This window comes from Schistocerca nitens, chromosome 6 (genome assembly GCF_023898315.1).
Source record: "Schistocerca nitens isolate TAMUIC-IGC-003100 chromosome 6, iqSchNite1.1, whole genome shotgun sequence".
Lineage (NCBI taxonomy): Eukaryota > Metazoa > Arthropoda > Insecta > Orthoptera > Acrididae > Schistocerca > Schistocerca nitens.
In genome coordinates, this window is record NC_064619.1 from 297,506,965 (window position 1) to 297,519,234 (window position 12,270).

At 43.0% G+C, this 12,270-nt stretch overlaps 1 protein-coding gene across 1 annotated transcript in view; it reads left to right on the forward strand.

Moving 5' to 3' along the window:
• Positions 1-2,623: 2,623 nt before the first annotated feature.
• LOC126263332 (microtubule-associated protein futsch-like) overlaps positions 2,624-12,270 on the forward strand; it is a 77,674-nt gene continuing 68,027 nt past the window's right edge. Inside the window, exon 1 of the mRNA XM_049960421.1 lies at positions 2,624-2,755. Coding sequence (XP_049816378.1) covers positions 2,624-2,755 — 132 coding nt within the window. The remainder of the gene's footprint in view (positions 2,756-12,270) is intronic.

Genomic DNA, 12,270 nt, shown 5'->3' on the forward strand with positions numbered 1-12,270 from the left:
TTGCATGTCAATCACATCCAACAAACATCATTAATTGTTTTGTGTGAAATGAATACTCACCTCTTATTTGCTACGTCACGATGAAAAGGTTCTATCTCCTTGAAGCCGCACTGCACATGTGTGTGACTTTCGACCATCGCCATTTTTCTTGTTTACACTGAACGCTACCTATCGGCTGTTGTGGGATTTACCTCGGCCAACAAATGAATGTCGAGTACCGCCGAATTCAAATCTGCACAACCCTCAATATCTTCAACACACGCACCGCACAACAGGACTGAACACATGCTGACAGTGTGATGTTTGCATGATGTAATCCTCAACCACACAGATGCACTCCCTGAGCACAATTGTTTAATAAAGATAGTACAATATCACTAATTAAGAAACAAGTAGCAAATACATTACACCATATATGGACCCTGCAGTCGATATTATCCACATGAAACTCTCATTTCCACAAATAACCTATATCTCAAAAACCAGAGCCAATTTGGAAAAAGTACAAATATACTCGGAATGAGTATCATAACAATATCCCATTTTCGTTCAAACTTCCCTGGCAACGAAAAAAAAATTTTATTTTGTAGAGCTGTGTAATCATCACACACTGTTTATCGAAGGTAACGTAGGTGGCAGACTTCAGATTATCGGACAATACTGGAAAAACGCAGTAGATCTACAAAGGAGACTGTTTATATATGATTTGTGAATCCCACCTTAGAATATTGCTAAAGTATGTTGCTATGGAGTATCGTCTAAGTTGTTCGACTGGATTCGTGATTTTGTACCAGAGAGAGCACAGTTCGTAGTACCTGATAGGAGGTCATAGAGTCAAACAGAATTTATACCCAAGGAAGTGTTTTATGCCCTCTGCTATTCCTATGTATAAACTATTTAACAGACAGTATGAGAAACCTCTTTAGACTGTTTGGAGGCGATGCTCTCGTTTACTGTCTAATAGAGTCATCTGAAGATTAAAATGAAGACAAGATATTTGCACGCTGTGTAAAGCGGCAATTGACTCTAAGCAATAAAAAGTTTGACGTGCTCCGTAGGCATTAAAAATATCCGTTAAATTTCGGTTACGTGACGAATCACACAAATTTAAAGGTAGTCAACACAACTACATACCTATGGATTACAGTTGCGAACAACGTAATCTGGAATCATCACATGATGTGAAAAGCGAACCCAAGACTCCGTTTTATTGGCAGAACTCTCAGAAGATACAAAAAAATTTACTTAAGAGACTGCCTACACTACGCTTGTCCGTCCTCTTCTGGAGTATTGCTGTGTGGTACGGGATCATTATCGGAGAGAAGTGACGGACGTCAACTAAAAAGTTCAAAGAAGGGCAGCTCGTTTTATATTATCACGAAACATGGGAGACAGTCAACCATATAATACGCTAGAAGGGTTGCCAATCATTAAAACAAAGGCGTATTGTGTTGCGGGGAGATCTTTTCGCGAAATTTCAATCTCCAATATTCTCCTCCGAATGCAAAAACATTTTGTTAATACGAGGAGAAATAACCATTGTAATGAAATAAGAGAAATGAGAGCTCGCACGGAAATAATTAGATGATCGTTTTATCACATGCTGTTCGAGACAGGAAGAGTCCGGAAATGGTCTTGTTCTATTATGACCTCTCTGCCAAAAACTTGAAGATATACGTCAATTACCCCTCGAAAGCCTACTTACAATGTTTCAAGGACCTGGAAACATCCCCTAGGCTGTGGGTGAGCCATATCTACGCAGTATCCTTTCTTCCAGGAGTACTAATTCTGCAAGGTTCGCAGAAGAGCTTCTGTGAAGTTTGGAAGGTAGGAGACGAGGTACTGGCAGAATTGAAGCTGTGAGAACGGGTCGTGAGTCGTGCTTTGGCAGCTCAGTTGGTAGAGCACTTGCCCGCGAAAGGCAAAGGTCCCGAGTTCGAGTCTCGGTCCGGCACACAGTTTTAATCTGCCAGGAAGTTTCAAGGACCTGTCTTAAGCGAAGAATGGAGGGATACACTGTAGCCCCTCACTTATAGTTTCCATAGGGACCGTGAAGACAGGATTAGGCTAATTATAGCAGGCACAGAGGCGTTTATGCAGCCATTCTTCCCCTGTTCCATACGTGTTTGGAAGAGGAAGAAACTGTAATATGCCGTACCATGCTAAGTACGCCCTTTACAGTGATTTGTAAATGTAGTTGCAGATACGTGAATTGGAGTGGCAATCATTAAAACAAAGGCGTTTTTCGTTGCGACGGGATCTTCTCATGAAATTTCAATCACCAGTTTTCTCCTAAGATTGCGAAAACATTGTTTGCACTCACCTACATAGGGAGAAATGATCATCACGTCAAAATAAGAGAAATCAGGGATCGCACAGAAAAATTTAAGTGCTCGTTTTTCCCGCGTGCCGTTCGAGAGTGGAACGGTAGAGAGACAGCATGAAGGTGCTTCATTGAACCCTCTGCCAGGCACTTTATTGTGAATAGCAAGGTAATCACGTAGATGCAGATGTGACTCATAGAATGCAGTATCGTGTAGCGACAAGCTGCAAAAGACAGCCTCGGTGTAGCGAGGGCCTCCGCTATCTCTCGGCGCTTGTCGGACGCTCCGCGCTGTTAGCTATGACGCAACAGCGGCTTCGGCTACAGGATGAGCCGGTTGCTTTCTCCGGAGTCGTCGCAGCCCGAGGACACCCGGAAGACACGCCCTCCGCACACGCAACGCTCAACCACCGGCTGCCGCGCCGCTTTCCCGTACGTAGACACTCAGGAAGCATCGCGCCCTATCTGATGTCATCAGGAAGACCGGATGTGTATCTGGAATAAGCATGTGTTACAGACATACGCGCACTCGACTGCAGGAGTTAAAGGAACCTCTGGACTCGCGGACGATACGACGCAGTGTGATGAAACAACCGCTGTATCATTTGAAAGATACAGAGGCGAACGAGTGTGACGGGACTTACCCCAGTTCACTGTTACTAAAGTGCGCGTCATTTACGACGGCGGCCGAGTTTAGGTTCGTTCTACGCATCTAACGTCACAAAACACAGTCAGCCAATGAACAGAGAACGACGTTGCCAGAGCTCAACTGCAGTGCAGAGGGCGGACGAGTGTCTTCAGTTTTAGAAACGTTCAGTCATAAATAAAGTAATTGAACAAAAGCAATGTCTTGATAGCAGACTTTCTATAAAAGAAAGTTTGGAAAAAGCATTCTTTATACCAATTGCTTCATATTCTATTAATTAATTAAACCAAACAAGCAATAAGCCTCCTAATTCAAGCAATAGCAAGGAAATTAATTCTCACTAACCGCTTTTTCGCAATAAAGAACAACGGTAATTGTTTATTTCCTTCTGTACTTCGACGAAACGTAATTCATAGTCATACCAACAGTGTTTGTCGGTATTTTGCGTGATTGTTTAATGTCCTCCAGGGTTGCTGTTGTATGACCAGCTGCATTAGCGTAGTGGTTAAGGTGACTGGCTGCTAAGTAAAACGATCTGAGGTCAAACCTTGTTTGGTGCTTAATATTTTCTTTATTTAAAAAACAAAATCGAAGTGTCTTACTTCATGAATTTTATTCGTTTGAATGTAATTTTTTTGAAATTTCTAGTACCAACTAAAATCGACCATACGAAAAGTATACACTGTGGACTTTTACCTCTGCAAACTTTTCAAAATTTCGTGCAATGGTTTACCACATTTAATGCTGCACAATAACTGCGTTGAACATCGAAACAAAATTAAGTCATTTATGGGGGGGGGGGGGGGGGAGGTATCAGTGAAGAAGATGTGTAAAAATCACATTTTTGGGCCAAATAACTTTTGTTAAATCGAATAATAAGTGTGTCAAAGCAGTCGGAACACCATGTATCTGCACAGGCGAGCAGTGCAGTGATGACAAAATCGCGCACAGCGTGGAATGCGGGGAGCACGTCTCTGAAGCAGCGAAAGGGTTAATGCGGCCGTGGCGGCTTTACTTCATAAACTGCGCGCTCCCCCCCCCCCCTAAATGTAAATTTGCGGACTATACTATACTTATACTATGGCGCTGCTTCTGTTGACGCGTGCATCTGGCAACGCAGCAATCTCCCGCGTCTGGGCGGCCATGCGCGAGCCGCCGCATCAACTAACACGCCTGTGCGTAGCATACGAAGTACTGCCGCTGTAATATAAGAATGAAATTAAATATTAAAGTAGCTTTTCAAAACTTTGCCAACATGCGCTTCAGAACATCAATGTTAAAATTGCTAAATCTCAAGATCATCAGATGATTTTTATTTAGCTGAATACATGGTTTTAAGTGAAAAGCAAGTGGCGCTAAATAATAAAGCTAGAAAACCAAACAGTGTTCAGAATGTGCATATGTATATCGCAATCAGCTGTTACAAGTCTCAACTTGATCGGAGCAATATTTTGGTCAAAATCGGCGTTTTTACGAAAAATTCAGGACGCTTAATATTAGAAAGATGAAAATGGGTATGAAGCTTCAGTTTAATATAAAAACAGTAACTATGTATCTACGTTAAGCTACTTCTAATAGTTTTCAAGCAATGTACAAAAACTAAATTTGGAACAAAAATTCCTTATTTGAGATAGATTAAGTATAATTTATATTAAAGATAGTTCTGATTACAGCACTTGATTACATCCATTAAATAATGAAGATATGACAAGTTCGAAGACTTTGATGTAAATAACAGATCAGTACAACGTCTCTTACAGATATAGTTCAGAGGTCATGTTCTACTGTCGGTTCCGTTCTAAAAAGTCTAGCCGTCAAAGTTTAAATGCAGTCGAGCTAAAAAAGTTTTCAGTAATTAAAGCCATCTTAAATCGATGCATAAAAAAATATGAAGATTGTAAATTGATTCACGATAGAGTTATTAAATAATACATGTCCGAGAAAGCAGCCATTTAGATGATGATACCTGGGCTTAGAGCGGATAACGGAAGATGTTCCGTTCAGTCGTCCGCTGCGCCCACATGTAAATATGGTCTGAGAGGCAGTGACCCGCGTCAGTCAAATGCCGGCATACGCGCTGCCTCGGATGACGTCACAGCGAGGTTGCTACTAAGCGCATGTTTTCGGTACAAATAGGAAGTGAACTCGCGAGGGCTGTACACCTTCCTGGATCGCTTAGATTTCACGGAAGTAACTGTTTGTGTGACCCCCGAAGTGTTAACAAAACCGCGTGGCAAGTGATGAGATTATTTCCTACTTTTGTGGTGAGCAAATAACTTTCATGATTAGAAGTCAGGGTGAAAGACCATTTTAACTAGAACTTATCGCAGAGGTCACCTCTGAAATGCTCATAGTTCTGTTTATGATAAAGACATAACTATTATCGGAAATATAACTATTTTTGTGTGTGTGTACGTTTACTGAATATATTAATCAGTTAGAACTCAGAACTTTTATTTATAATCATTTTTCCTCATCCCTCTGAGTAAACAGAGAGAAGAAACATTTCTTTCAGAGAGCAGAAGAAGAATGTGCACTTGCAGACTGGAAACTATGGTCAGTATGTTCTCCATCGTTTCCTGGCTGACCGCAAAAATAGTTTTCAGGCTCTTGAAAAGACGGCGAAGCTTTAAATTAAACTTTGTAATGTGTCCAGACAACACTGAGACGCAAGGTGTGGATGCTGAGATCGTCGCAATTCCGAAGCCTGACAGGGATGCGCAATTTCAAAACAGCCATCCAGCAATGAACGTCCATCCCTAACTTTGAAAACTGTTTGAGAATCTGTAGCTGTATGTCTCCAGTGGCACATTAACATGGAAGGGCTGCTTCCAGACCACCAGTTCAGTTTCCGAAGTGGTCACGCCACTACTCAGTGGGTCCTGCACTTAAAAGACGCAGAAGCTATGCAAGCCATGGAACGTTGGGAGTATTTCGTTACCATCTTCCTTGATGTCTCTGATACTTCTGGTATCAGAGTAATTGCCATACCGAAACCAGGAAAGGATAGGAAAGATCCCAAAAATTATAGACATGTATCCTTACTCTGTCACCTCTACAAAATACTGGAGAGGCCCATTCTTCAGAGAATGATTAGAAAGTTGGAGCCTCTTCTAATACCAAAGCAAGCAGGTTTCAAAGAAGGGTAAAGCTGCACGTCTCAAATATTAAACTTAACACAATATATCGAATATGGATATGAGAATGGCTCATTACAGGTGCTGTCTTTACCGATCTACCCGCGGCTTACAATACCATCAACCATCGTCTCCTTCTCAATAAAGTTTATGATATAACTAAAGACTTCATACTCATGTGCAATGTTAGAAACCTTCTCCAGAACTGCAGATTTTTTGTGGAATTCCAGGGTAAGAAAAGTAGATGGAGAAAGAAAAATGGGCTACCACAAGGCAGCGTGCTTGCGCCGCTATTATTCAACATCTATACCAACGATCAACAAAGCCCTGAAGGAACTCGAAGTTTTATTTATGATGATGACTGCGCTATCACTACTCAGGCTGACTGTTTTGAGACTGAAGAAGATACGCTATCAAAATCTTTGGAAGATTTCACTGTTTACTCTCATGCGGAATTACTTGCAACCTAATCCTGCCAAGACTCAGACCTGCGCTTTCCACCTGAAGAACAAACAGGCAAATAGATCCTTAAATATATCCTGGGGAGGCATCGTACTCGAACATAATCCTACTGCCAAATATCTTGGAGTAACTCTGGATCGCACGCTAACTTACAAAAATCATTGCATAAACACCAAACAGAAAGTGTCAGCCAGAAATAGCATACTGCGAAAATTGACAGGTACATCATGGGGTGCTAATCCATGCATTCTGCGTTCAAGCGCGCTTGCTCCACTACTGGATAGGCATGTTCGGTATGGTGCAAGTCCAGTCATGTCAGGAACGTAGATGTGGCTCTAAATGAGTCTTGCCGGATTATCACGGGTTGCTTAAGACCTATGCCTGTGGACAAACTCCATTGCCTCGCTGGCATAGTTCCTCCTGAAATCAGACGTGAGGTAGCTACGAGATATGAGAAAACTAAGGCCACAACAAAGGAAGCCCATCCACTGTACGGTCGTCAGCCCGCACATCCTAGGCTGAAATCAAGAAAGAGCTTCTTGACAACTGCTGAGGCTCTCATCGAGAATCCACATACAAGGATCTCGCGATGGCGGGAGGAATGTTGGTGTTTGGGAGCATCGATGGCTCCAAAGGAAAAACTTCCTCCTGGAAATTCGGAGAAGTCTCTCAATAGATTACGATCAAACACAACGAGATGCAATACCAACCTGTGGACTTGGGGTTTCTCTGTGGACTCAGTTCTTTGCCAGTGTAGCGTTGAGCAGACTACCAGCCATTTCCTTCAGTGTTCCTCATCACCAACCACTTGCACAATGCAAGACCTTATGCGAGGTACACTAAATGCACTAAATCTTCCTTGATGTTTCACACGCTTTGGATTCTGCAACATGCGAGGGCCTCTTTCATAAGTTACATATGCAAGGGGTCCCTGTGTCACATGTCAAGTTATTACGGAGTTACCTACAAGAAGGAAAGTAGCCACATTAGGGGCGACGACGGCGTTTCCACTTGTCTGATTTACTTAGATGTTTCCCCGCGATCTGTCCAGGACCCGATGCTGTACACACTCCGCACGGCTGACCTTAAGTCAGACCGAGCAAATGCAGCTCGCATTATATGTTGACGACATCGATATGTTCACGCGCATCGTGAACGATAATATGATGCGCCGAACTACTGTAGCACGCAACCGACAACCTCGCAGAGTGAACAAGAAACTGCGACTCTCATGTAGCGCCTCTAAAACCCAAATACATTTATGAAAAGTAAGGTGTGCAGAGGATACCCGTCGAACGTCACCTGCAGGCAAGTATCTTGGCGTCACTTGGGACAAGAGACTGCGTCAACACGTTTTTCAAATTAGAGCAAATCCATTAGCAAGATTGAGGGAACTTTACCCCCTCTTAAATTCTGTGTGTTGTCTACGTTGCCATCCAGGAACCACCTTACATAAAACTATGGCTTGCCAGTACTGGTATACGCCACTGTTGTATGAGTCAGCATAGCACAATGGAACCTACGAATTCTGCAGGCAGTACAGAACGTGCACAGAGTTTATCTTCTTTGTATCCCACTAAACCGATTCACGAAATGGCTGGCATGCCGCTCCACCGCGAGGGCTTCAAGAATTCGGCGCTACAGTCCTACGGAAAAGCTGCTCACACCGGCAATGCAAAATTTTCCGTTCTGGGCCACAACGCCCATCTACGCGAGACAACGAAATAGCCCCAAATGCGGATCACGTAGAGCGTTGCTGTAATACCAGCTGTAAGGTGTCAGGCAAATCCAACACCTTCCATGAAAACCCTGACACGATAAGCAAATCCAGTAGTATGTCACATAGCTCCGAATAAATCGGGACATTAAATTAACCAAAGTAATACGAGTAACGAGTGAGCAAATGGAAGACCACAGACTAACACAAGAATGCCTAAATGCATGTCATACCTTCCCACCGTGAGACAGACGCAGTTCAGAGGGGAGAAACGAGAACAGAAGCCGGGAGCAGAACCGTGTTAAGCTAGAAGGCCCTACGATAAGCGACGGACACCCACGTCGCCAGCTGACCATCAGGACCACTCCCCAGCCCATGTTAAATGCTAGAGCCCTCCAGAAGAACAGTATAGATCTTACGATAACACTAAAAGGGCCACACCAGCTGCAAGTTTTAGCGTGAGACTTTTTCGCGTCTCTGTTACGTTGCAAACCTAAAAAACATTGCCCCACCACGAAAAGTAACCGCCAGGACTACCCCACAGCCCATGTTAAAAGATAGAGCCCTCCAGAAGAACAGTATAGATCTTACGATAACACTAAAAGGGCCACACCAGCTGCAAGTTTTAGCGTGAGACTTTTTCGCGTCTCTGTTACGTTGCAAACTTTAAAAACATTGCCTCACCACGAAAAGCATAACGTTTCTCATTGGATGGACAGAATTTTTGTAGGCGGAGCTTAAGGTTAACATTGAGACCCTGATTGGTCAGATGAAAACACAGCCAGATAGTTTTTTTTTTTTTAAACGGACTTCGGTAAATTGTAGTAAGGAGAGTTAGGAGGGAGTTGCTTCCGAGACGGCGAAGGTGGAGCTGCGCCGCCCGCCGCCCCCCTGAAGCTGCCTAACCAACGACAAGGTAATGAACGCACTCGATGCCGCATAACAGCGCATAAGGCTTCACTCAGAACTGCAGAAGTCTCATCTCTTACACCCCCGTTTTGCGTAATACTAGTGTCGATCGTCAATTAAAGCTCATGGTATTCACATTTGCTACGTAAGTTAAAATCTGAAACGCGATGATTTTTCTGTTATATAATTATTGAGAAGCCACATCAGCCACTGTAATTTACGACAAGTTAGATAAGTAATTAAAGATAATGGACCATTTTGACCATTTTGATAGTTTTCTCTTTTGTGAAACTTAATTTAAACCTAGATTATAGATGTGATATGGCATAGGTCATCCTTCGATCCATTGTAGAACCTGGAAACCCATTCAGGGAATATTCGTTCACATTTTTGTTGAACGCAGTTGGTTTTTATCATCCTGTATTAAAACATTTCCTTTTATCAATAGTGCAATTCATAAACAATGTTTTGTGAGTAGAATAAAATTTCCAATGGTAAACATAACTGCTTTTTCGACGTTATTTTACCAGATAACTAAAAATAGGAAAGCCTTGAACCCCTTCCACTAAATTTAGTTAATATTAAGGTTCTTTTACAGGGAGTGCAGTGGAGCTGACGCTGAAATCATTAAGTATTTGGCTATATCATCGCTAGTCTCACTGAACTCTTCTGAACTCTACATGTCATGTGTGGTCTGGCGTCTCCTTACCAGCAACAGGTCCCAGGTTCAAACTAGTCAATCCCTAAAAAACACGCTCAGAGCGTCGTTGCGCGAAAGTGGTAGGGAGACACGACATAGAACAACAGACACCACGCAGAATGTTAGACAGCATAGCACGAAATGATGATGCCAAGGCGTAACAGTTAATGCTCACTGCATCCGTTACGCCTGATGTTGCACTGTTCTAGTTACGACTGGACGCGACAAACCTGACATCCACAGACACCTCTAAGTTCAGCACATTCCATTAGGTCACTCAATGAGAGACGCAAAATGCACCAATAACACCGTATTTGGCCGCTTACGAGTGTGTGTTAGACTCGGTTTCTCCATGTGGCACATGCTATTGAACCAGCGGCTACAGGAAGCCCGCGTTGCAGTACTTACGTTTCCGGGGGAGTAGACTAACCGTCGTTTAACAATGAAACTCGAAAAGTTCTGTGAAAATAAGGACTGTTGCACTCTCTGTTCAAACAGGAACGCAGTAGAAATACGTGCGTCTATAAAAAATATCGATGCGCTAATATGCAACTTCCACCATCAGATGTGAGCGAAAGGTATTCCCGAGAATCCTAAAAAGTTCAGGTTCTACGTACATCGCTAAGAGGGTCGAAGGCTTCTATTCAGCCTCTCGTGGACCAGTCTGGTGTGGCAGCAAGCCAGCAAGAGGAAAGAACAGTGTTGAATTTCGCGTTGAAAAATCTTTCTCGTTGAAGAATCGTACAAACATACCAATGATTGAGCATCGTACAAACTCATACATACAGGGTGGTCCATTGATAGTCACCGGGCCAAATATCTCACGAAATAAGCATCAAACGAAAAAACTGCAAAGAAAGAAACTCATTTAGTTTGAAGGGGGAAACAAGATGGCGCTATGGTAGGCTCACTAGAAGGCGCTGCCATAGGCCAAACGGATATCAACTGCGCTTTTTTTAAATAGGAACCCCCATTTTTATTACATATTCGTGTAGCACGGAAAGAAATATGAATTATTTAGTTGGACAACTTTTTTCGCTTTGTGATAGATGGTACTGTATTACTTACAAACGTATAAGTACGTGGTATCACGTAACATTCCGCCAGTGCTGACGGTATTTCCTTCGTGATGCATTACCCGTGTTAAAATAGACCGTTTACCAATTGCGGTAAAGGTCTATATCGTGTTCATGTATCTCTATTGTGATCAAAATGCCCAACGGGCGTGTGCTATGTATGCTGCTCGGTATCCTGGACGACATCATACAAGTGTCCGGACCTTTCGCCGGATAGTTACGTTATTTAAGGAAACAGGAAGTGTTCAGCCACATGTAAAACGTCAACCACGACCTGCAACAAATGATGATGCCCAAGTAGGTGTTTTAGTTGCTGTCACGGCTAATCCACATATCAGTAGCAGACAAATGGTGCGAGAATCGGGAATCTCAAAAACGTCGGTGTTGAGAGTACTACATCAACATCGATTGCACCCGTACCATATTACATTGCACAGGAAATGCATGGCGACGACTATGAACCTTGTGTACAGTTCTGCCACTGGGCACAAGAGAAATTACGGGACGATGACTGATGTTTTGCACGCGTTCTATTTAGCGACGAAGCGTCATTCACCCACAGCGGTAACGTAAACCGGCATATTATGCACTATTGGGCAACGGAAAATCCACGATGGCTGCGACAGGTGGATTATCAGCGACCATGGATGGTTAATGTATGGTGCGTCATTATGGGAGGAAGGATAATTGGCCCCCATTTTTTACCATTGCAATCTAAATGGTGCAATGTATGCTGATTTCCTACGTAATGTTCTACCGATGTTACTACAAGATGTTTCACTGCATGACAGAATGGTGATGCACTTCCAACATGATAGATGTCTGGCACATAGCTCGCGTGCAATTGAAGCGGTATTGAACAGCATATTTCATTATAGGTGGATTGGTCGTCGAAGCACCATACAATGGACCGTACGTTCACCGCATCTGACGTCCCCGGATTTCTTTCTGTGGGGAAAGTTGAAGGATATTTGCTATCGTGATCCACCGACAACGCCTGACAAAATACGTCAGCGCATTGTCAATTCATGTGGGATCATTACGGAAGGCGAACTACTCGCTGTTGAGAGGAATGTCATTACACGTATTTCCAATTGCATTCAGGTTGACGGACATCATTTTGAGCATTTATTGCATTAATGTGGTATTTACAGGTAATCACGCTGTAACAAATGGTTCAAATGTCTCTGAGCACTATGGGACTTAACAGCTGAGATCGTCAGTCCCCTAGAACTTAGAACTACTTAACTGACGTAAGGACATCACACACATCCATGCCCGAGGCAGGATTCGAACCTGC